The 27230-nt window shown below is 38.3% G+C and overlaps 1 protein-coding gene across 1 annotated transcript in view; it reads right to left on the reverse strand.

Annotated features, from left to right (window-relative positions):
- Window positions 1–20490, reverse strand: part of Megf9 (multiple EGF like domains 9) — a gene marked incomplete at its 3' end in the record, with an annotated part of 98255 nt that extends 77765 nt beyond the window's left edge. The window contains exon 1 of the mRNA XM_050127258.1: window positions 19743–20490. Within this exon, the coding sequence (XP_049983215.1) occupies window positions 19743–20331 (589 nt within the window). The remainder of the gene's footprint in view (window positions 1–19742) is intronic.
- Window positions 20491–27230: the final 6740 nt, after the last annotated feature.

Here is a 27230-nt window from a genome sequence, read left to right on the forward strand (position 1 = left end):
GGGGGAGGGGGAAGGAAATGGGAGGCTGTGGCGGGGAAGAGTCAGAAATCTTTAATAAATAAATAAAAAATTTAACAAATATATATATTTATGGATGAGCATGGTTCAAATAAGAAATTTCAACAGTACTTAACACCTTAATATTGGTAAGCCATCTATTTGAACCAGTTTCCTTACATTCAGAAAGTGGATAATAATCTTTATCCTACACTACCAAAACCATCCCCAAGGTTCCTTGCTATATCTATCCTCAGTTGGACTATAGGAGACATTTAGAAGGACAGAGACAATAACAAAAAACACCAATTCTCAATAATAACAACAAAAAATAAAGGACAAGTTCAGCCTTAGAATTAGCTTTAGCAAGGTAAATGGGTGGAAGTATCGATTAAGGCAGAGTACAACATGGAGTGATGGCAGTCCAAATGGGTAGCAGGTACAAGAAAGGTCACTATACTGTATGTTTTTTATATATCCAAAATCAAGCCTCTAAATGTACCTAGAAACAAGCAGCCAAAGATTTCTTTGGTTAAAAAAGAGAACGGCTTTCTGAATCTCCATTTAATTAGTTTAAGAAATATTTTAATTTTTGTTTAAGTATGATTTTGAATGGAAAACCATTTCTTTCAAAATTATATTCTGAAATATTCATAGATGATACAATGATTGGCATTTATTTCAAAACAATTTCAGAATAAGTTAAACAGATGAAAGTATTCATGATCTACATGGGAAGTAGAAAAAGACAAGATCTCCTGAGTAAATTGGGAGCATGGAGACTTTAGGAGAGGTTTGAAGGGGGGACAGGAGAGGCAGGGAGGGGAGCAGAGAAAAATGAAGAGCTCAATAAAAACCAATTTAAAAAAGAGACAATATCTTATTCAGGTGGTACAGAAAATGCTTGCCCATATGGATAATAGGTGCAAAAGTTGTCATAATCCTATTATGTTTACTTTGGCCAAAACACCAATTTTCCCACAATAAAGTCATGTTTAAGCTATTCACATGACATACTTCCTTGTATCTGTATTTGTGATGAGCTCCTGAACAAGAAACCAGAGTTCAAATATGTGCCAGACGAAGGCTCTTCACCAAGATTAATTTGAATATGGCAAAACAGTTCAAATGCACTATTTTTGGAACATAGATAAGCTGCTATTCCTACAGTGATTCTAAGGTCTGTTAGGGTTTCTGCGTTCTTACTGTTTAAGTGCTTTGCCAACATTTTCTCATAATACTAGTTTTGGTTTGGTTGGCACTGGAAATAACTAAGGGGGAGGAACACTTCAGACTAATGAAATATGGTAGGGGTAAGTGAAAAAAGATAAAATATTGAATAGTGCTTTTTAACTATTCATTACTAAATATGACCCTGAGAAAATTCATTATTTCTCCTCAGTTCCCTCACCAGATACTATAGGTTTACAGTAAGGTTAGAAAGTAAAACGTACATAAAAGAAAATGACTTTATTGGTTTTATTTGATTTACTTTAATCATCTAAGCTAAACATTATATCAACAAGCCAAATAAGTTTCAAATGTTTTCTTAACAAGAGAGGATAGAGAACTAATTCATGCCCCCTCTAGTATTATACTAGCACCAAAGCCCTTTAATCCAGAAAATTGGTGACAGAAAAGAATAAAAGAAATAGCCAGTGACCTCTAATTACATTTGCTGGGAGTCAGCACACTTTTGAAAGAACAATGCATTTTCCACAACAATCTTTTCAAAGCAAACCATGTTCATTTCTTGAGTTCCATTGCAACTCATCATGGCTTTCAGAAAAAAATCTGAAAATGATATGGGAAGCAGTCCATGATTTGAAACTGCTAACTCATTCCAGTTTCAGACGTCACCATTCTCTGTACCACCCCAATAATGTTTTAGCCACTCAAGACTTTCCAAATGCCCCACCCATGTCCCCTCTTACCTCTGTACTTTTTTTTTTCTATGTAATTTCCCTAGATTCATCTTCTCTACTACCTGGACATTTCCTATTTATTTTCAAGACTCAGCTCATAGAAAACTTCATCCAGAAAGCTTTTCTCATCCTTCTCCTACATCTTAGAAAACTCTGGGTGGAGTGTCCCTTCTTTGCTACTCTTATTCTCTACCCATACCAGTCTATCCTCTAATTTTTGTCATCCTCCACTGTGTTGTCCAGGATGCAAAACCTGTCTTATTTGTCCCCCCAGTAGCTATATTAACAAACACTTCAGTGCCTAGTGGAAAACTTACAAAGACCTGATGAATGAATAAAAGAACTGCCAATAATAACTATGAGTAAAGCAAATGTAAAATTATTACCAAAAGTGCACCCTTTGCTCTATTACATAAACACAAATAAATATAGAGCTGGATGATTAGCTGATGATTGAACCCTCACTGAGCATGCTGAAGACCCTGAGTTCAATCCTCAGAATGACAATAAATAAGAAGGGAATGTGGAGTTTAAGCATGCTAATGAAGTATAGTGGAAAAAATTGAGCATAGATACAGATACATATAGAGAAACAAACATCTGAAAATTTATATGATTAAGTTAAAAGATGGAAGATCGCATTGAAAATTAATTAAATAGTAAGGAAACAAATTAATTACATCTTGACAATTGTGATTATCATCCCTGAAAACTAGTAATCACTGATTTTAATTGTATATATTTTTAAATTGATACTGTTACACAGATTATCAATTTAAAAAGCACAGCAAATACAAATGTTGACTTTCTGATAAACCATTAAAAGACCTGTTGTTATAAATGGGGGCAAGGGCTTGCTATTGGAACAGCAATAGCAACTTTAAGAACACCTTTTCTTTTCTACAAGTATCTAGAATCTACTTGAAAAATTTCAAGTGTCTTGTGCACAAGTTTAAGATTAATGCACACAAAAGTCCTTGTTTTAAAATTAGAAACTAGTGATTCAAAGATTGGGCATGAGGCCTTTCTGGTGGCCGAGGAGCGGATGATCTAGTATGACAATGGGCAGCAGTGCCTACTATCAGGGTCAGTGTCTGCAGCCCATTTGGTGGTGTGATCAGGCATCACTGTCAGCTTCATGACCTACATTTGGTTCCCCTGGCAATTTTGTGAATTCCTCAAAATCCTTGTAATAAACTCCATTTCTGTTTAAATCAGAATGCAATTTCTGATACTTACAAATAAGACTCCTATTTAAATTGAAGAGAGAGATATTCCAGGCAGAAGAATGGCATTTAAAAAAAAAAACAAAACAAAACAAACAAGAGTCTAGTTAGCTTAATGATTAAGAAAGCAGGCTTTGGGGCTAGAAAGATTAAAATGGAAATCAAGGTTCAACATTCTACTAGCCATAAAAAATCTGCTCATTCTATTTAAAATCCCAAAACTTCAATTCCAGCTTAACAGAGTGGGATGATATATAATAAGAATGCACATTTCTTATTATACTTTTTGAGAATTAAATGAGGTCATGCAACTGATCTAAAGCTTAGTGTCTGACATAGAGAAAGATCTCCACAGACGACCACTCCAGTCCTACTAATGATGACATAAAGTATGCATATGACACTAAATATGGCAGTTGGATTCTACTAGTCTAAAGCACAAGCAAAGGGATGTAGGACCTGAAGACAAAGAGAGATAATGATGAACTTTCAAATCATATTAAACAACCTGAGCTTTATGGGCTGAGATTACTTACTGCTTACTTGAAGAACTATTATACTACAATATAAATATTAAATTATTAATTAGGAGAATGACATAATTTGGTTTTGTATTATATATGTGTTCTCTACATCTGAAGTTGGACCTGATCATTGCTCTTATCCACTTGCAGGTGTGATGGTATAATTGTTGAATATCGATTCCCCACACACTGAAGCTATTCAATTCTTTTTAGCAAACAAACCCTCCAAAAATTTACACATATGTATGTGTCAATGTTTTGTGAGTGTATCAGATGGAGCTGGGTCTATAGCTGAAATACTAACTATTCCTTTTCCCAAGAGAAACTAACTTTTCTCTGAGAAGTTCATTAAATTGGGAGATGGTTGTAACCTGAAGTGACTGGCAGAAGTCTGACTCATATTTACAAGCATGTGTCTTCTAGGACTTTTGTACAATGTTATGATACATCAGCATCTTAATCTAGAGTCCATATTATGCTAATTATGAAAGGTCTTATTGTCAGTCAAAAATAATCAATACTTCCATTTCACAGTGTGTGGTATCGCTTGCCAAATTCCAACAAGAATGACATAGCCGGTCTCAACCGTCTGGAGTTGAAGGAAAATCTCAGTTACTTCTCAGTTCTATTTTACATTTCCATGCTCATGCACCTGTTTGTCCTCATATTGTTCTCACCACCAACTCCTCTCTTTACTCCTACTTAGCACCCATATCTGCCTTTGAGAAAGACTCTTTGATCTCATTTTGATTTTTGTAGGAGCTACTGAAAGCAAACATGGATAGGATCACTGTGTACAACTGGAACCAAGTGTCAAGAAAGAAAAAGAAATATGAGCTTGCTGGAGGAGGCTAGAAACGGTGAGAAAAACAGAAGCCAAAATGAGTTTTGTACCCACTTAATGCTTTATTCCATTTTCTGCTACTCCCATCTGCTCTGGCAATGTAATACAATTTAGTCAGAGGAAAAAGTGCATAAACTCTGGAGTCAGGCAGAAGTGGGTTTAAATGAAAGGGCTAACACTCAAGAACTCTATTAAGTAGCAATACTATACTCATGTTACAGGGGTAGTATTGAAGTCCAGGGAGTTTGAATAATTTGCATTTGTTACATGCAGAGTGTATTTCGTATTCTTTAAGAATAACAACATGCTACAAATACAGAACTGAACACATATACTCTTACTTTCACTTTGTTATGTCATTTGTGACTATGGCCTGATACTAACAAAAGATCCCAGAGGCATGTACTTCTACCAGACTGGACAGTGGCTATTCCAGAGATTTCTTAAGTGTCTTACATTTGCATTTACTGCTGTTGCTTTTTCTTCTATGTTTTTCTTTGTTTGTTTTGAGGTAGAGTCTCATGTAGCGCAGGCTGGTATTGGTATCATGATCCTCCTGCCTCTTACTCCTGAGTACTTACACTTGTGTTTTGAAAATAGTTTCTAGGTAGCCCAGTGCTAAGCAGTACCAGTAATGTCATGTCTGACAGCATGGCACGGGATGATTCTCACTTGAACTGGGTCCCTCTAAAGGATAATCCATAACCTTTGCGAGAACACTGATCCTACTCTGCATATTAGAAACACTATTAAGAGGAGTTTGATCTGGGACAATGTGTATGTCTTCCTGATTATAACAGTCTTATCAGACTATCAAGGAAAATGATAAGTTTATTAATCTAGAATTAATAGACAATGTTCTCTCTGATGCTACCCAAACATTACTGATAGGTAATAAAGCAATATTAATAATAATTAAAGCTAATCTTGAATATTTAGTATGTGGTGTCTATTAATCTAAGTGCAAATTATTTAACACTTTCAAACTGACTTACATCATTAATTAATCTAATCCTTTCTCGATAGCATTATGTGATTCACTTATATCATTTATATTGATTTCAAAGTTCAAAATTGAGAAAGTACAGATCATTTTCTAAGACAAATACCAGTTTCTGGAGGGACAGAGCTACATTTAAGCCATTTCCTCAGCATAGCACCTAAGCGTTTGGCAATACATGAGCTGGGCAGATGGGTACCTTGGCTTCTCACCACAGACTGAAAATACCACATGCCAGGCTTGGTTCCAGACAGCTTTAGGCTTCATGGGTCCCCTTGCACCCAAGAAAAAAGCATTTTTGTACTGGAGAAACACAAAAAAGTAAGTGACTGATCTGGATCTGCCTGAGAACACCAAGCAAAGTATCATACAGAGTCTTGGTCACTGTCTAAAATAGATTTGTACTCTTTATGGAGAATAAATAAATTATTTAAATAAGGTAAATTTTCCCATGTAGATCTGTTATATCTTTGACTTCAGAGTGCTAAATCCAACTTGCATTTTTGTTTTCTTAACAAATAAGTGATCTCATTTATTGCTGTGAGAAATGGAGCAATATGCATAGCAATAAAATATTAAACTCAGAGATAAAAAGCTTTATAGGATAGATTTCTTCCTGTAAAAATAAGGAAGCACCCATATGTTAATTTAAACATACCAAGCTCTCAAAGTTTGATAAGTAAATTAACACTTTCAACTTCAATTGGAAACCATGTCATTTTAAAGCACTGAAATGTGAAAGGATGGTATCTATACCTTATATCCATACAGAATTATCTCAGTGACAGGGAAGGGGAGAAAAACAATGTTAATAAAAAACATCTGTGGTTACCACTAAAATGTCATTATAACTGGGTCCACTTTTAAGCTTTATAACTGCTTACATTTTCTAAAATGAATACATCTTTATATATTTAAATGTAAAAATGGTTAAACAGAATCCACTAAAAACAGCACAACCATGAGCCAGACCTAGTGGCACATGCCTATAATCCCAGAACTTGAGAGGCTGGAGCAGGAGGATCTAAGATCAAGGCTACTCTATTTTCACTCAGTGAAATTTCAGGTAAGATATCGAGACCCTGTCCCAAAATCGAAACCAAGCAAAACCTCTCAAAATCAACTGAAATAATACTAAATACCTATAAAGCTTAATTTATTATTTTTATTTCATCAGGGAAATAAAGAATAGCACTAAAGTATCCCAAACTTTTAAAAAAAATAGCATACTTTATTATACAAAAGAGTAAACCAAGGCCGGGCGGTGGTGGCGCACCCCTTTAATCCCAGCACTTGGGAGGCAGAGGCAGGCGGATCTCTGTGAGTTCGAGGCCAGCCTAGTCTATAAGAGCTAGTTCCAGGACAGAAACCAAAAAACTACAGAGAAACCCTGTCTCGAAAATCCTAAAAAAAAAAAAAAGAGTAAACCAGACCCACTATAAAACATAACAAAGTCACATATAAATTTGTACATGTGGTGTTTTTTAACAAAGCTATCTTATTCACGTTATATTATAAACAAATATAATCCATGTAATCTGGAAAAATACTCCAAAAGACCTTGAACTCTATAAAGACTTTCTGGTTAAGAAAACCCAAACTGACATATATTTTACTGCTCGAAAACCTTGGAAGACTGGAAACTATATACTTCATTCTATGGATAGAAAAACTAAGATATGAGAACATCAGAAAATGTGTTCTATAGAGCATACAGAATCAATGAAAGAAAGACTGGAATTTAGGTCTGACTGCCATTCCACTGATTAGCTGGACCATTCAGCCCTGCGTTTGTGGACAAGTTGAAACAACAAACTAACATAAAAATTAAAACCAGTTAAACTGGATAGGTTTTTAGGCAATACACCAACAATTCAGTATAATAATACCCAACAGCCAAATTGCTTTAAGTATTTGGTGCACTGTCTAGCTATTCATTATCCCACATATTGTTAGTGGGTGGCGGTTTGCACTATTAATGCTGTACACACAGAACTAGGACTGTAAGGAACATAAAGCCAGATGAGAAATCGCAGCAGCAAAGTCCCGCCATCCTCATTTCAACAGGCCTCAACGGGAAAATAGGACAGAAGAGCACCCCTACTTCCCTCTCATTATTTCCAATTACCCCGCCTACACCTGTATTTCATTTCTATAAATGACTGACAAGGCTGAAGAACACCTAAAAAGCTATTCAGTTCACCCAATTTCCTCCAGAGTGGCCAATATCCAAACATTTCCTAGAATATACTAAAACAAAAAAAAAATCACATTTTATGAACATTAAAAAGGAACTTGTGACTATCATATCCTGCTCACTGCTCTCCTCTCTGCCCACATACATGAAGTAAAGGAATCAGGTTTAAAATAAATCATGAAAATGTAAGAAGATCCCTGAAAATATGCTAGTTGCTAAGAACCATTCAAGACTGAGACATGCTTTCAAAATCAGTTATCTCAAGGGCCTAATGTTGACTAAATTGCAAGTTGAAAGCATTCCTTTTCCTTATCACTATCTCTTTGACTAGGCAGAATACATTCCTTCTTCCAAATGAATAAATTTCTCCTTTCCTTGGAGCTTAGTTGTCTCCATGGCAAGGCATCTTATAGAACAGCTGTTCTATTACCAGTATAAAAGCAATCCATCTGATATAACTGCAAACCATATGGGCAGACTGAAACCAAGATTCTAGAGGGTTCTGTATCTTTAAGAGGAAAAAATTATAGATTACTATTGGTAAAGACAGTGAACAATGCCATGAATTAAAATATTTTTTAATTTAAACAGTGTTATTTTAACAAAATAATTTTTAATTGTTTTCTTATTTTAAATTTTATTATATATTTTTAAAATTGCAAATAAAAATGACACATCCAAATTAACCAGACCCCCAAACTGTACAACTCAATGAACTATATTCAGCTAGAATAGCACTGGGAACAGAAGTCATGGAGCTTCAGACTGGATTTTACACTCTCACTATCAAATATATTTTTATGTATTTATTTAGTTTCAAAAATTAAATATGAATGACAGAATTATAACCAGAAAAACAATTAGTTTTATATCCTCTTTCATAACTTGTATCCATTACTTTGTACACAATCCTTCCTCATCTCCTAATATTTAGCCTTTCTTCTTTTCTACAAGCTATACTGTACCACATGCATATTGCTTACATATTTATATATATTATTGGCCAGATTATGCATATGAGGGAGAACATATTTTTTCTTTCTGAAATTGTTTGGCCATATTTAATATTATACATTCTAATAATGTTCATTTATATGCCTAGCAAATTTTCATTATACATTCATCTGTTGATTAACAACTAGGTTGACTTCAGTTCTTTGCTATAGTGAATAAAGTAGCAATAAATATGGGGCTGCTATCTCTGTGGTAGGATGTGGGATTCTCTGGGTATAAGTCCAGGAATGAAATAGCTGGGTCATATGCTAGTTCTATTTCTAAATTTTTGAGAACAATCCAAACTAATTTTCACAATGGTTATATTAATTTGCACCCCCACCAACAGAATATAAGACTTCTTTTTCTCCACATCCTGTTCAATATTTGTTATCATATTTATTTATGATAGCCAGTCTGAGTAGGATGAGGTGGTATCTCAAAATAGTTTAATTTACATTCCCCCAATGCATGGGGATACTGACATTTCTTAAAATAGTTATTAGACATTTGTGTGTTTTTTTGAAATGTATATATTTTCATTGACCATTTTTTAAATGGCTATTTCCTTGGTATTTAATTTCAGCATTTCTTCACAAATTCTGGCTTAAAGCCCCTTGTCTGATGTTCAGCTGGTAAGAATTTTCCCCCCTTATGTGGGATATTTGCTCTGCTGGTTATTTCTTTCACTGTACATGACGTCCTATCTACTGATACTTGAGTTCAGTTCCTGTGATAGTAGTATTCTACTAAAAATGTTCTTGTCTACCCTACCATTTTGAAGGATATCACCTTTTTTTTTTTCTTTTAGAAGCTGAAATGTTTCAAGTTTTAAATTAAGGTTTTGTTCCATTTTGAATAGATTTCTATAAAGTGAAAGATAAGTTAATTTTAAAGCGCATATTTCAATCCTTTAAACTGAATAAATGGAGAAAAGACCAAATTTCCTATGTTCAGATTTCCTAAAGAATACAAAGTTAGCCGGGCAGTGGTGGTGCATGTCTTTAATCCCAGCTCTCGGAAGGCAGAGGCAGGCAGATCTCTGTGAATTCGAAGCCAGCCTGGCCTACAAGAGCTAGTTCCAGGACAGGAACCAAAACTACAGAGATACCCTGTCTCAACAAATCAATAATAATAATAATAATAATAATAATAATAATAATAATAACAATTAAAAAATTAAAAAGAACACACAGTTAATCTTCCCAAAAGAACACACACATACATATGTGTGTATAATATATATGCTCCATCATCTCTACATACCTAAGGTTTGTCAGGCTTCAGTAGGTTTCTTATATCAAGATAGCATATTCAGCAGATGCTTTCTTCAGAATTACCTCTCACTGATGCTGAGTAAATATCTCAGATGCACATCAAATTTACTACAGAATTGTAGGTAAATGACTTTATGTGATATAATCTGACTTAATCTCTTATACACAGAGATTTATCATGCTTATTACAACTATTGTCCATTGTTCTCTTTTTATATTTGTTATGATTACAGAATTAAAATTGGATACAGTAAACAAAAAAACAACTTGGAAATTTCATCAAAGACACAAAAAAAGACTTAAAGTTTACTCACAATCCCCCTACTTAACTTTTCATCAATTACTATTTTGGTAGATCTCTTTCCTATGTATTTTGCTACCCAGTGAAAGACTTTTAATGACTATATAATAATTCAGAAACTAGTATAATTTATTTACCATAAACTTTTAAGAGTAGTAGAATTCTTATTTAAATCTCTACTGAAAGAATGTACTCATTATACAGACCAGAGGGGTGGGTAGTGTATGGGAGTGAAAAGTCGGCACTGGAGGTTGATGACGGCACGAGTAAACCCACTTTACCTCTTGCATCCCAAGACTGGACTCCAAAAACACCTGAGGAAGCACAAATACCCACAGAGCCCAATTTACAAGCCAGAAGTCTCATCTCATTTTACAAATGAAATTATTTGCGCAACTTGTGAGATTAGTAAAAGGGCCCCAAGTCCTTATATCTTATAGACAAGGATTCTGCTTTCTAACTTAGCTTTTTGTTCCACAAAACTCATCAGATTCGCATTTGTTTACTTTAGCTTTTCTTTCAACTAAGAAAGATAGAATGAAAAAATTCCAAGTCATAAAAATGAATAATTAATTTAATATATGTGAGTTCTCAGAGTTCCACATGCCCTACTATTATAATCAAAAGGGAAAAGTTAGAGGAAAGTTTATTTTAAAAGAGAAAAATCATGATTACATTATTTTCCTCAAGAATATACCGCATGCCTACTCTTAACTATCAATCACTCCATTTATTTCATCACTAAATAATGAAATTTTAGTTGGGGTTAATTAGTGGAGATATAAATGTAAATAACCTATTTAAAATTACGTTTATTTATTTATGTAGCATGCTGAGTGAGTGGGAGATCATTTGTGGGACAACTGTCGGAGTCAACTCCTTCCTCCCCTCTTTTTATATTTATCTATTTAGAGTATAGGTGGATGAGGTGTTTATGCTTGGTTGCACATAAGAGTGTGCTTGCATATACATGTGGAAATCAGACTTGCAAGAGCCAAAAGGGTCCAGGGGAATGAACCCATGTTATCGATTGGCAACAATCAGTTGAGTCATCTCACTGAAATTTCCCTTTCCTTTTCAGCTTCTTGAGTCCCAAGATTGCCATCTATAAAATGAGGATGGTGACATTAACTCCTTTCTTGTTGAAGAAGTGATGATACATATTTTAAATTCCTGACAAGCAATTGGCCATATAAGTACTCTATATTCTTCACCACAGACAAGAAAGGAGAGATAAAATGGAAGTTTCTTTTATACCAGCAATTTCATTTGGGGCAACACAGCTGAAGAAGTAGATTAAGATATTTATAAACAGATTCCTATTATTCCTAACCCTAAAAAATATTTTAAAATGAAAAAGAGAAATTTACTTGAGTTTCCCAATCTAGTTCCATTGCTTCACTTGTTATCTTCAGCACCATTTATTTTCAATTATGCCTGGTTTATTATTATTATTATATTGAACCATATTTAGTGTCAAGGAAAGAAAGGTAGACAATCATAATCTCTAACCACCATCTTTCTGCTATTGAAATATGAGCCAAAAGAATTAAAAACCAGCCAAAGAATTAAACGCAACAAACAAATTCCAAGGACAACAGCTAGAAATAAAAATGATCAAGTGTGAAACCTACTAACTTATCAATAAAAGGATCAAAAGAGGGCAGGAACTAAGCCTTTTTACACTCATATAATACACAGAAATTAACCTAAGATAGTTGGAAAATGCTAGAGGATGCTGAGAATTTCAAGAACCGTTCTTGTTAATTATTAGGTTCATTCAATTCACTATTAACATTAATTTTATTTCTACAGAGAAAATTGTCGTTTGAAAGATGAAAATATTTGTTTCTCAACCAAATTAAGCCTCATATACCAAATCAGTATAACAAGAAGTAGCCTTATTATTCATAAACAGAAAAGGGAAATTGCTCCTTAAAAGGTTTATATTTTGTTGTTAGGAAAGTTTCTTTTTTTCTTTATTGTTCCTTAGAAGGAATGGAAGGCTGAAAAATGATGAAAACTTCAGGATTGGATATATGACTCAGTGATAATGCTTTTCCAGTATTCAAAATTGTGGCCCAGGATTTGATTCCCAACATTAAAAAGTAAAACACAACAACAACATATATTCTCCTTTTGAAATACTTTCTTAATTTTTTCCAGCACCATGTACTGAAAAGAATTACATGTGTTTATTATATGAATGATATTTCCTTATCAAATAGGCTTAATAATCTACATTATGTAGACTAAAACCAAATCATCAAGAAGAAAGTCAAAGTCACAGGAAAAAAAAAAACAGACAAGTTTTGTTCTGCATGAAAAGGCTTCAAGGCTTCAACCCCATGCACCCTGACACCAAGACATCTTCAAGGACTTTTTGTTCATCTAGAAAGATCTCTTAGAAGAATCAGGCTTTGAGGAGGCACTGAAGGAGGACAAAGTGGTAAATTGTTCACCAGAGAGGGTAATTTGGCTCCTTAAATAACAAGGAAAGACGGGTAGGGCCCAAGAATGAGACAGAGTAAGAGGAATACAAGGAATAGTTTGCACTGAGAACATTAGCAAACAGAGAAGGAAAGAAGGGAAAGAGTTCTCTGACAGTAACTCATGGAAAAGTAGCGTTACTAAAGAGACTATTTTTGACATAATTTATTGGACATACTTGGGCAGAAAGACCTAAAAGATTACTACTTTTGAGTAAGTATTTATTGTAATTTAAACACATATGGATCTTGGTACAATTTTTAACTTCTTTATCACAATTTTTTTTTTAAAAAAAACTCTCCTTTTAAAGGTACAAGTGAAGATGGTGTAACTGTTTCTACTAAAAAAAAAAAAGAGGTAAACTGAAATCTGTATTTTATAAAGACCTAAAAGTAGCCACAGAAGTACCTGTAACATAATGCCAAAATTAACAATAAAGACTTTTTATATCTAAGGAAAGCAACAAAAAAATCAAGACCATGGCAAAAGCATAGATTAAAGCTATATAAAACTAAAAATATTATCTAACCTTCTTTCAGCTAAATAAGATCACCTATCTCTGTTTACTTCTGCTCTATGAAATGTCCCTAGAGCAGTAATTCTCTACCCAGAATTTGCCCATCAGTAAAAACAACAATATAATACTTTGGTCCATTCTTTTTATAAGGGAGCCAGGATGTCTGGAAGGTAATGCACACATGTTTATAATGTTGAGATGAAAAGTAACGTACTTTAATTTTATGAGACTTTAGTTAAATCAAGATAAAAGACCTAGTCAGATTATTTCAATGTGTAAATTTTCAACTAGCCAGAAGGCCTCCTGGAAATTTTATTTGAAAGATTCTAAACTAATGTTATGGAGTTTATGATATTCCAGAAACTAATCAGATGAAGGAATTTCTACACAAAACTAGGCACTAAGGCAAGGAATAAGACACAATAAAATGTAAGAATCCCTGTCTGGACCTAAAGATAATTCAGACAAATATATCCATCAAAACAAGATAAATCCTAATAAAAAAGATGAGCTATAATTTAGTATCACAGCAATAAACCATTATAAAACAAAAAGATAAAGATGGATGAGCAGCACACAATAAATACCAAAGAGCACTGCTTCTGGGCCTGCTTCCTTATTTATAAAACGGGTTGAGTTTATAGCCATAGAGTACATGCTTCTCATGTGTAAGACTGGATTTAATCCCTAGCATAAGAAAAAAATAAGGATCATAATATATAATTCAGTATCTCACTGTTCAAAGGATTAAATAACTTAACACATGTAAGATATTTTGTGCCAGGAGCACAGCATGTTTGCAATTACTATTACAGTGGTTCATAGCCTTCAAACCTAATGCTAAATAGTGGAAGATCCAAAATCAAATATTTTTTTCTGTAACTCTTAGTAGCAAAAGATACCAAGATTTAGAACAAATACCAAAAGAGGCTGAAGCTTCATTAGCCTCAAGTAGACTCCCTTTTAATAACACCATAGAGAGGCACCAGCCACCCTTAATCTCTTCATGGTGCTAAGGTTTATACACCCCCACACTTCAGTCTGGCCCTGAGGCAGGAGAAACACAGAACCCACTGGAATCCCATTTTGTCTTCAAAGCAGAAGGCTGTGCAGAGCATTCTCAGTGTTCGGAGCCCACATGTTTTTACCCAAATGCCCATGCTGTTTCCCTCTAACTTACTCCAGTTCTTGAGGTGTAGAGGGTAGGGATGCAGACAAATTCTAGGACCAAGCCACAACTAGTCCAGGGAAGGGACAATGTTTAAGATGGGCTCCCAAACTATAGCTCTGATGAGGGGTAACCTATAAAGCTTTAAGTGCTGACAGAGAATCCCCCAGCTCTAAATATTCTTAATATCAGTGTCCTATAGTCCCTCTCCCAAGGCAGAAGATCCTGCCTAGGCTCATATAGTCCCCTTCCTAGGCAGGCACAGAGAAATATTGGCCATAAAAATTTTCTGTTCTCATTTGGCATGGTTGAGCTAGGACTTTGCATTACCTTGCTTTTGCCAAATGGCCAACACCAGAGATAGGGCTCAAATGTGGCTCTTAAATATTGATAGCTGCTGAAGAAAAAACATTATGAATCCAGGCATAGTGGTGAGTTCCGGTAATTCTAGTTACTTAGGCTGAGGCAGAAGGATGACTTGAGTCTTTGAATACAAGGCCAATCTAGGTAACATAGTGAAACCTTATCTAAATGCCAGAGAGAAGTGCTTGCATGTATTCCAAGACAAGTAAAGAACCATGCTGTCTTGTCCTCCAAGCCCTTCCCTGAAAGTGGATGTCAACAAAGCCTGACCTGATCAAATGCAAGGTTACTTACGGTCTTTATCCCACTAAATGTGCATGTTGATATGGAAGTCTTCATTAGTCTGTTTAGTAGATATTGTCCTAACTTCACCATAATGTATTTGCCAACTTTCTAAAATTTGAAATATTCTCCAATATATCAAGACACACAGGTTTTGGAAGAAAGACTCTAAATCTTTATCTTTGGAGCCTATAGAGTTTGTTTTTTCATAAAATAAATGTTACAGTCACAAATAACCACACATAAGACAACTCTGGGCTTTAGTAGTAGACAGTGTTGGGATAAAGAAAACATTTTCTGGTTCAGCTAGGAGGATCCTGAGTTTGTAGAATGTTCCTTTCAAATCTATTCTAAAGAGCCAGGCATAGTGGCATATTCAAAAACCATGGAGACAGCAACAAGAGGATGACAACTTAGAGGTCAGCCTGAGTTATACAACTAGACCCTATCTTAAACAAAACCAAGCAAATAAAGAATCCATTTGCAATGTTGCATTCATACCTCATATTAGTTAGAGATTTCAACTGGATTCTCTGGCTTGGCTAAGCAACATCTATTCTTGTAGTTTGAATCATAAATAAATAATTAAGATTGCTTATGGGGTACCTTGAATCATATATATCTAATCATCTCAAAATTTAAGAGCTGGAAGAGAGAGACCCTTAAGAACTAATCTAAACTATTATTCCTTTCCTTCCAAACTGTTTTAACATCCACGAATTTCTTTTTCCAGTGAGGTAACTATAACTTGCCCTGACTTGTGCTTAGACTTGGTCTGTAGGAACACCCTGCAAGTCATGAACAACTTAGGTGGAGTAAACAGACAGACAAATCTGGAGTGAAAAAGATCATCTGAATTTAACCTAATAAATCTTAAGAGCTTGGAAAATGTTTCAGATTATATTTTTAGAAAACTATAATAATTTCTAAGTTCAGATAAAAGATGTATCTAACATATATTTTAAATATATTATATATATAAGTTAAAATAGTCTGATATCTTGATATAGTCAATGAGTCAACAACGTAATTTGGCTGCCAAAAAAAAAAAAAAAAAGAAACTGTGCTTAGGGAACTAAATACATAATCAGTATTGAACAATGGTAACCACTCTCTCTGCTATGAGCTATACTGGAGTACAAGTAGATTATTAGGTTCAGTTCAGTTCTGTTTAGGAGAGACACACAAAGACTGAAAAGGTTCAGAATAGAGGTGACCAGGATAGTGAAGAAATATGAAACCATGTCAAAGACCAATTGAAGAAGCTGAAGTTATTTAGCTAAGACTCAAGTACGATTACATCTGCAAAATCGGAAGAAATGAACAGGGAAAGCAGACTTGTACATGTTCCCAAAGCCCAGACTATGCCTAGTCAAGTGTTAGGTACAGGCAGAGGTGTTTCACCTAAGACTATAGAAGTATTTCTTAAAATGTCAAGTCATACTGGCCTTTAAATGGCTTCTAAGCTCCTACCTGCCTCCGAAGTCCATTTAAAAAAAACAAGCAAGCAAGCATTTGTCCTTACCTCAGGGCCTTACTGCTGATTATTACTCTCTAGTAAGATCACAGCATTTCTCTCCACTCTTCACGCAACAATCCATATAGTGTTGTACTAGGTTTGTGAGAGGAAAGGGCCTGCCTGCTGGATAATTAGTTTCAGTTTGCAGATCAGTGACTCTGTAAACAACTGGGCCCTAACTGATAGTTAGGTAAGAGCTTTCAGCTAAATCTCCAGGAGAGAAATTCTTACTGATTCATATAGCAGCTATAAGACCTGCTCAACCAAATGATATAGTAAATGGTACTCAGTCCTCATAGAAATGTTGAAATAAAATTCTACAACCATCTTCCCCAATGGCAGGATATCCAGCTTTGCAAGCCAAATCAGATTTTTCAAATTCAAATAGAAGTTTACCTCTGTCAAAGAGCCATGCTCACTATCTAAAGCAGAATGGAGCTCATGGTACAATTAAAAAGTCCCACTTAATTATATCACTGTAAGGCTAAAATTGCCTACCAGAAGGCCACAAAGTCAGTTGAGTCTCTGAGAACTAAATATAGACAACAGAATGAATTCACAGAAGAGTATAAATTACAGACTATTTAAACAAAGGTGAATGACCTCAGTTTGATATCCTGAATGTGTTTGCTACAGATAGACAACCATATGAATATTAGAACATGGAAACTACTGAAAGTTCAGATTGGTAAATATTCATCACCCCAGCTTTGCTTCACTTCAAGTTGATTTGAATTATATGTATTGATTTGGTATCAAAGTATCAGAGAACATAATAAATACATATAGACTTAAGAATTCTTCTCTATATCTATATATATATATATTAGGAACCAGTTAAATGAATTAATAAGGGACTTGTTAAACAAGTCTCCTTATTCTGTGTACATTTACAACGAAAAACACAACTATTGGAAGGAATAAGGTAGATCCTATGTACTGACATGAAAAAATTAAGTTTTATGCTACTTAGTTAAGTGAATACACTTGAAACAATATGTATAGAATTACTGCATTTTAATTTTTACAGACTATTTGATTAAGTTTTGATGGTGTCAGAGATGCTGCAAACCAAGCAAATCTCTATCCCTGAGCCCTAAAAATTATCTTAAAGTATTTTTACATTGATATATGCCCAGAGCATTCTTTTAAAGCTTCACCAAACTGCTAAGAAGAGTAACCTCTAGGGAATGGAACTAGAGAAGCGATAAAGTGATGCTTACCGTTTTCTTTGTAGGGTTCTAGTTATTTCTTTTGAACTTAAAATGATAAAAGTGAAATGACTAATGACTCAAGTGTATTTATCAGATACTAACAAAAGCATGCAATTTCTACTTAAATATTGTAAGCTTAACACTCTAAAGATTCTAACATTCTTTTTCTGTTATTAAAACAAAGTATAAAAATCACAAATCTCCACTCAGCTTCTCTAATAATGTTCTGATCGGAAAAAGAGCTGGTCATGGCGAAAAGTGGCACACGAGTGGTGTGCATGATGCTCCAGGAGCTATTCTAAGCTTTAGTTAGGTATGCATTAACTTGGGGAAATATTTTCTGCTCTCCTAACTTCTCTCCCCTGTTTTTGTCTTTCTTGATAGAGTTTTGCTATGTAGTCAAGGCTGGCTTTGAACTGATCTTGTCTCTGCTTCCTCAGTATATCACTATACACACTCAGCCCAAGTTACATAATTTGCATAGCAAACCTATGAGGACTATGATAACCTTCACCTCAAGACTGAAGAAAGTGAGAGCACAAGGACTAAGTGACCTGTTCATACTTACACAGGCAAAGGGGCGCAATAAGCTGTAATTCAAACCTAAAAACGGACTTCAGAGTCTACACTTTACTACTAGTCTAACTTTAGTAATATGTCAATCTCTTTATAAAAGCCAAAAAGTATCTCAGGTCTAAAAAAAATGGCTAGTTAATATGTGCTTTGAAACTGAAAGAGATCCAAATGTGGCTTCTTAGGGGTGAATAATCTGCATTCCTACTTATGCCTTTGCCAAGCTCCAACTACAATTCAAGACTTAACTATCTGGGAAAATCCTCTACCAGCTCAATTATAGTCCAAAGTCCATACCTGACTCCACAGTAAACCACTGAGCCAAAGAATTAGGTCAATGATCAGATCAAGCTAGACAAGTGCTTTAGGCAAATCTCCACACCAATGCAAAGCAAAGGATCTCAGAAACTTGTCAAATGTCTTAGAGAGGTAGGAGTTACGGGTAGAGCTCCTGGCCCACTTAAGATACAAAGGGCGAAAGAACGGCAGTTGCCTCTTAACTTTGCTTGAAGAGTTTCACTAGCAGAAGAGCTGTATTTCTTACTGTGAGCGCAAACAGAAATTGGCATGTCAACATCAGCAGTAAGGAACATCCTAGATTTAAACGGGCAAAAATGGACATCCTTGCTTAAATGGCATTGGCCCAAGCACTGTCCTTGGAACTGAGACAAAATGAAGATGTGCAAGGAAGGGATTTAACCTAATTTATAAACGTGCTCAACCTAGATAGACACCTGTCCCAAATAATCTACCAAGTCTACTTATTTCTCTTGCAGAGAAGATATGGATTACAATGCCATTTTTATTTTTAATTTCAGGCCCCAAAGTGACCTGTTTGTAGGCAAAATTCACTCTGTATGTCTTCCATCCCCGTTCCCTCCACAAACACACACACACCAGCATCTGTTAACTACACCAATAAAAAGAAACGAGGAAATTGGAACTTCGGAGGAATCCTTTCAGGTTTTTACCTGGGGGTTGACAGAGCACCATTCTGGCTTTCAAACTTCCCCCCAAATAACCCAGGCAGGGTGGCCTTCTGAGCGGATCCCAAAAGTTTGTGTCCATTCTGGGACTCTAATAAAAGCCAGAAAACCCTGTTTTAGGAAGAGGCACTAAGCAGCCTTTCCCTCTGGATGGAGCACAGCACCGGGTGAGGGGGGACAAAAGGCTTTCTAGATTTGGAGGACTGGTGTTGAGTCTTAGCTGGAGCCTGGATTTTCCCTGGGAGTCTATAGGACACGAAGTGGCCAGAACGGGGTGACAGAGGCTGGGGTGAAGACGGGCAGTGCCTGGGGAAAGGACAGAGAGCGAGCAAGCGCCGAGACTCACCTGGGGGAGGAGGCGCAGGGGCTTTGGTGGCAGGTGCGGTGGGCGGGACGCTGCTGTGGCGGCTGCTGTTCCAGGACTCGGCAGTCGGGGTCCCGGCAGTGCTGGGAGCCTGAGCGGTGGTGACTATGGGGGTGGTCGGCACCTGGCCAGCTGTGCTCTCAAGGGTGCTGGGCGCGGGTCCGGAGGGTGGTGGCTGGGTGGCGGGAGTGCGTCCCTCCTCCGAAGGGGTGGCGGGCGAAGGGCCTAGAACCGGGAAGCTGGTGGCAGCGGGTGGCGCGGTGGGGCGGAGAGGGGTGGTCTCCGGGGAGCCGGCTGGCGGGGTCGCAGCCCCGGCTCTGCGGACAGTGTTGCGCGGGGGGCCGCTCCGCGGGGCCTGCGCCGTGGGAGCCGCGGCCTTAGGGAAGGGGTGGCTGGCTTGGTCCCGCAGCCCCGGGGTGGGCGACACGACCACCTGCCCCTCCGCCCCGCCGCCGCCGGTGACATTCCCCGCCGAGGCAGCTGAAGCGGCGGCGGCCGCCGCGCAACACAACAGGGCGAGGCCGCCCAGGCTCGGCAGGCTCCTCATGGCGCGCTCGGCTCCGCCATTCATTCATTCATCCGGTCGGTCGGTCAGTCATCTTCTCCTCCCTGCCGTCCGACCAAGGAAGCCGTCGCCGCCGCTGCCGCTGCCGCTGCCGCCACCGGGCGCACCATCGCCACCTCCCTCTGACAGGCGGCCGGCCCCGCGGGCGGGCCTCAGAGCGGAGGGAGAGACCCGGCGGAGCGCGCACTGCCCGCCCTCCTCGATAGACAGCCGGGATCCACCAATAGGAAGCCGCGTAAACCCACGTGACCCGCCCGCTCCCCGGCCTCGTTGTAACGGCACGGACCAATCAGAGGACGCAGAAGGGAGCAGGCGGGACGTCGGGAGGCGCGAGCGGCGCTGGAGCCGGCCCGGTTCGCGGCTGCCCCGGCTTTGTCTATCCACAGAGTGGGACGCGGGCCTCGGGCACCCGGCGCCGCCGAGGAGACAAAGGACGCGCCCCGCGCGGCAGACACCCGGCCAAGTCATCTGTTCCACTGGGCTCCAGACTGGACCCGGGGCGGGGAGTCCCCTGGGGGCGGCATCTCCGCCCTCCTGAACAAAGGGGACGCGGAGCGGTACCCCGACTCGGGCGGGGACCGCGGCGATGGGCGCGGGAGGTGGCAGCGGTCTATAGATGGGTACTCTACACTCACTTTGTTGCTCAAGAGAGCCTGGCCCCCGCCCTGCAGAGTCAGCACTGCCACCCCCATTTCAGAGATGGGGAAACTGAAGCTCTTGCTGACAGCTTCAGCAAGTTAGTCCTAGAACCCCCAACAGACACCTGCTAGGGGGCTGGCGCCGGACTAATTTGGATGGGACAGTCTAGAGTCCCATCGTGAGCACAAGGTGCTAGATTCGGGCGCGGGGGAGACATACTCGCATGCGCACTTTATGGCCCGAACCTCGGGAAGAATAGGACAGGACAAGGTTGAATTTCAGCTCCTCACCTCTTGCTGAGTGTTTTTGTGGCTCAGGCAGTGTTCTAAACCACTTAAATGGTGAGATGAGAGGAAACACCCCATTCCCCTCACAGAGCTGTTGTGAGCATGATATCATGTACACGGAGGGCTTAGTGCTTGACCCACCCTTCTAAACCATCATTAATGCTAGCCACTCGGGGTTGCACTGTGTCAGGACACTCGTGAGGTTGGAAGGCAGCCTGCACTGCCTCTCCATCCCCAGAGATTCCAGCCTGTGGCCGGCCTTGGGGTGGGGCTGATAGCATAGCTTGACCCTGGATGACATTAAACTCTGGAAGACGTTGGAAATCAGGCAGGCAAACTTACACGATCACTAGGATCCAGTGCAGTGTCTGACTCTGTAGCCTCGGCTGAGCAACTTCTAAGTTCAGCCTGGCAGATGAAGTTTGTCTTCCGATGAGTTAGTCCCATCCTACCAGCCTCACTGCTAAAGGCAGCCCTGGCCTCTCCTAGGATGCTTGCCTTTGTGCATGGTTTCCCATTAGTCATCCGCCTCTAACCAGACAGGCAGGGTGAGATTTGTGTGTGAACTCGTGCGTGTTAATGAAAGCATGCATTTATTTGCCTGAATGGGTAGTGGGTGGAGAGAGGATATGTTCAAGCTTGTGTATGAAAGCATAAACACATTTGTTTTTCTGAGAAGATTGCGTGTATCTGTGAGTCTGTGAATATAAGAACTTGTATAAATTTATATGATATGTTTAACATAATAATGTGTGCATGTGTATCAGTGTTGTGTTTTGTGTCAGTTTCCTGTTTTTGAGTGTGAGGTTGTCTCTGGCTGTGTCTTTATAGACCTATCTATGTAAGAAAGGGGGCAAAATGAGAGGGCTATATATTATTCTGAAGGTCAATATTTAGCAAGTACTGACCAGAGTTCTATTTTTACTTGTCCTTAATAAGGGAGTGGACATGGCATTCCCTCCCCCAAGCCATATTCTTTTGGTTCCTCAACCCCAACCAAAATGCCACATCCTCTAGGAGACTTGAATTTCTGAGTGGGAGTTCAACCCCCACACACATACATTTCCCTACTGTCCTTTGTTTATAACCCTGATCTTTCAACCCCTGCCTCTTCCTAAAAGGATTAATGATGGCTTTCAGACATATGTACCACAAATAAAATGAACCACCCACATGACTTAATTACTTCTCCTGGGCACTCACATCCTTAGGACTAGAACTTGTGGTTAATACCCTGCCTTTCTCTCCCATCAGGCTCTGTCTGTTCCAGTGCCTAGCAGTGAGCACTAATACATGCTGGTTAAACTGAAAGATCCTGTTGTGCTCATGGGGAAAGCTGGGCCTTTACAGCCACAGATTCCGATCAAGTTTCCCTGGAGGAAAACTTTACCTTCTCTGAACCTCAGTTTCCTGGTCTATAAAAGGAGGCCATTAATTCCTTAAACAAATCAGAACTTTTTAAAAAAAAAAAAATATCCTGACACACAAAATGCACTCTGTACATCACTACATATTTTGGTTGCTATTGCTAACTCTGAGTTTTGTTAGCTGAAAGACTAACAGACAGAAGCCTCTGTCTGCAGAAACCTCTGTCCCATAAACTACAGATCAGGTGACATGGTTTGACTCTTGCCCTACTGGATATTTCCAAATGTTGTCTAAAAACTGCTGGTCTGGCCGGAGCTGTGCTGTATCAGAGATTCTCTGCCACTGGAGGAGAAAAGCTGATTTGGCTTTTCTGCCAGGAGGATTCCAGAGCAAAGGCCTAGAAGACCTTGCAGAGTGACCAGGTCTCCTGGGCCTCAGATAAGGATGTTTCAGGCAAGGTTTCTCAGGTGGGACAATTAGCCAGAAACATGGCAAGGATATGTTGAGTTTCTTTATGATAAAACTTTGAGACAGTTTCCCTTTATAGCATAGACTGGCCCCAGTCACCCAGGTGCTGGCATCCAGATATAACCACCACTCCAGCTCTGTAAAATAACTTAAATATACTAGTATTACTCCGTTCAACAGTAATTCTTTTTATTACTTTTTAAAAGCTTATTTCATTTGTGTGTATGCACATGATCATATGCATGCCTTGGCTCACATATAGAAGTCAGAAGACATTTTGGGGGAGCTGGTTCTCTCCTTCCTCTTTGTGAGTTTCACATAGCAAATCCAGGTTGCCAGGCATGGTACCTAGTACCTTTGTCCTCTAAGTCATCTCACCAGTCCACATTTTTTTAAGTCACTGCTTTGATGTTATCTCTAAACCACAAACTACAAGATGGCTTGTTTTATTAAGTTTTCTGAATCAGAGTTTTACTTTGTGATCCAGGCTGGCCTGCAACTCCCTATGTAGCCCAGTTTAGGTTAGAACTCACAATAGTCCTCTACCTTAGTTTCCTGAATACTGGGATTACATCATGCCCAACATGACTTATTTTGTAAGTAAACTTTATAGTTTACATTTAAAAATGGGAAATACCATATATATCCAACATCAGAAAAGAGGAATACATCTGTTCAATTTAATTATATAACATCATATCAGGGTGACTGTCTAGATAGTAGAGCCGATATCAATAGCAGATAACAGAGTTTGCATGTGCCAGTCATGAGATCTGCATGACTTACTTCACTGAACCCTCAGAACCTCGCCAAGTAAGTATTTATGTCCTAGACTGTTTGGGTTACTATAACAAAAACTATGGCACTTACAAACAATGCCAATTTGTCTCTTACAATTTTGTTGGTTAAGAAATCCAAGATCAAGATGCTGCCACCTTGTAGAGTGTCTGGGAAGAGCTTTATTCCTAGTTCACAGATACCATCTTTTCACTGTCTTCTTGTGGAAGAAAGAACAAAGGAGTTGTCTAGGATCTTTCTTTTTTTTTTTTTTTTTTTTTTTTTTGGACACTGAACCCATTCACAAGGACTTTGCTCTGCTGGCCTAGTGCTTTCCACAAACATCCAGATACTATATAGGAATAGTGTTAGCATTTCAACACACAAGCCTAGGAGTAGCACAGAGTGATTCTATACCTTTTCATTATCTGTATGATCCAAGTAAGGAAGCTAGGACACAGAGAAGTTAAGCAGCTTGCCTAAGGTCCCTTAATAAGAAAGAGTGGCTGGATTCAGGCTGGCATCATTAACTGCAAAGGGAAAATGCTCATGATATTATGTCAGGAAGAGAAGAGCAGACAGAAGTGATGACTCTGACGCTGTGTATCAGAATGGGGTTCAGTACTTTTCCTGTTGTCCCACTATGGCAGTTAAGGTCACAAAGATGCAGAGAAGGTCTGCTCGGAGTCTGTTTGAGCAGATGCTGAAGAAGGGACAGTCTAATTCCACTTTGTGCTAGGCACTAGCTAAGCATGAAATCCACAGAATCAGCTCAGAAATTCTTGAGGTAAGAGGAGTCTTGTGATGGGGCAGGCACTGTTCCGGAGTTTTATACTCCCGGAAGCTGAGTAGAGTGATTGCCTGGCATGTGTGGGACGTTGAATTTGATCCTCAGCACCATAAAAACAGAAACACATTCATTCCTTATAGTTGGGAGTGTCATCTATACTTGAAAGAAAGAGGAAAATAAATGTCTAAAAGGTTGAGACTTGCCCAAGGTCTGCCTGACTTCAAAGCCAATTCTTGTCTCTATACTGGAGTCTGTTAATGTGGACACGGGGTGTTGAGCATAGCAGGAGGCCAAAGGCAAATACTGAAGAAAGGTCAGGCACATGCACCAAATTTAGCCCTCCTGCTAGAGCAGCAGTTCAGAAAAGAAAGGTATTGGAAGTCAGAAAGCATAAAAATATGATAGCAAGGGCTTTATGATACACAGACTCCTTGCCCTTTCTGGTTTCACTGAAACACAAGTGCTAATACAGACTCTTACTAATCCTTCAGGAACCTGGTCTCCTATCAGATGTGGCTGAATACAAGGTTTGGCATCTTCTTCAGACAACTGTAGGGTTATCAGGGCCACTATTAATCATGTCTGTCCAGCAAAGAACACAGTAGACAATTCCCGAAAGAGGAAACATGTGACTAAAAACAAGAAATGCTGCATGTGTGGCTAGAGTAGTCAGCAATGCAATCCAAGATGGCGGATTGCTATCCTTTTAAAGCTACTGATTTTCATGGAATCAAAATATTTTAAGAACTACTTTTACTTGCTACTGATCAAAGAGTGTCACTCACAGTTGTTAGGACTGTAAAAATTAATAGAATGAAGTCTTTCTAGGAAGGCTTGAACTTGTAAATTCTCTTCTTTGACTTTCTTTTCCTCCTTTTCATTCTTCTTCAACTCTTAATTATCACTAAGATTCTACTCAAAGTAAATAAATATTTGTGTGTGTGTGTGTATGTGTGTACACAAATTGAAAGCTTGGCATGATGGCAGATGCGTATGATCCCAAGACTTGGGAGGTAGAAGTAGAGATTAAGACCAGCCTGGAGATCCTGCCTCAGGGAGGGAAAAAGGTTAGTAAGAATTAGAAAAAAAAAACAAACAATTAAAAAGGAATTGATTAAATATCTTTTGTTCTATGCTTCTTTGTTGGAATATGAAGCATCTACAAACTGAAAATGAATTCATGGGGCTTGGAGAGATGGCTCAATAATTAAGAGCACTTGCTGCTCTTGTAGATGACCTAAGTTTGGTTCCCAGCAACATCTGTAACATCAGCTCCAAAGATCCAACACCTTACTCTGGAATCCTTGGACACACACAATCAGAGAGAGGGGGAGCATGCAAAGACACAAGTAAAGATAAATAAACCTAAAACAAAAAATGAAGTGAATTCATATTCTGGTAGTATGAAATTATGGAAACATATTACATGACTGATATGATTACAGTTATGCAATACATGTAAAATAATAACAGAATAAAAACAAGTCAAAGTACACTGATCTATAAGCATTCTTTGTTTCTGAGTGACTGTACTCAGGATGTTTTAAATTTCTCTCCACATATTTCTGCATTTTTTTACAATGCACATACACTGTTGTCATAATCAGTAACAACCAACAACAGAATTAAGGTCCTTTTCCTTCATGCCCTTGGTCTACCCTCTGGTACCTCTAAGTCAGAAGCCTTTATCCATTGAAAAACACCATCTCTAAAGAATAATGTTAAATGTTGAAACCTAGCTTCAAAGTCCCTCTGATGTTAAAATAAGCCCAGAAAAAGCATTTGCTGAATTGTTCTTGAGATGTTGAAGGACGTCATTCACAGTGGGCACTGAGTCAAACTTTGCTCGTCATCACTGTTGGCAACAGAGCAAAGAATTTGAACCATTCTGAGGGGGAATGGGATCTGAGCTTCTGGAATAACTCTTTCCCTTAGACTGCTATAATTGTAACAAAAGAGATTGCTGACAAGCACACAGCAAACAGAACTTTCCCAGCCGCTTCCCCCTGTCAGCCTTGTAAGGGCCCTGGAAGGAAGAAGGAAGTAATAGCAGTAGCAATAATACTACTGTGAATGGCATTTACAAAGCATTTATTACATGTCAGACACCAACAGGAAATACTTGGCATGTGCAGTCCTTTAACATTATACTGTTAAGTAAAGATTGATTATTCCCATGTTATAAGGAAGTATCTTGTCACTCAAAGTAGTCAAATACTTTGTCCAAGGTCACTAAGGACTTTAGACCTCAGTTCCAAAGTGGTTTCTACCACTGCTTACTACATTCCCTCCACTTTGGTTATTTTTTTTTTTTATGGCTGCTGTTGTTAAGACAGACATCAATTTGGCAGTAAAAAGTCCTTGGATTCAATTCTGGTCATTCTAGCTTTGTAGATTCAGTTAAGCAATTTCAGCTAACTGTCCTGGTTTCCTTCTTGGTAGGATAAGCATCATCAAGCAAAACCAAATATATAAAGCATTGAGAGCGAATCATGACTATTCAAGAAACTTTGTTATAGGGCTGCTTTTCCTCAACTGCCTTTCTTTATAATAGGTGAAGGTCAGGAGAATCCAAT

The sequence above is a fragment of the Alexandromys fortis genome, unplaced genomic scaffold (genome assembly GCF_014885135.2).
Source record: "Alexandromys fortis isolate MF-2015 unplaced genomic scaffold, M_Fortis_MF-2015_v1.1 scaffold_244, whole genome shotgun sequence".
NCBI classification, from domain to species: Eukaryota; Metazoa; Chordata; class Mammalia; order Rodentia; family Cricetidae; genus Alexandromys; species Alexandromys fortis.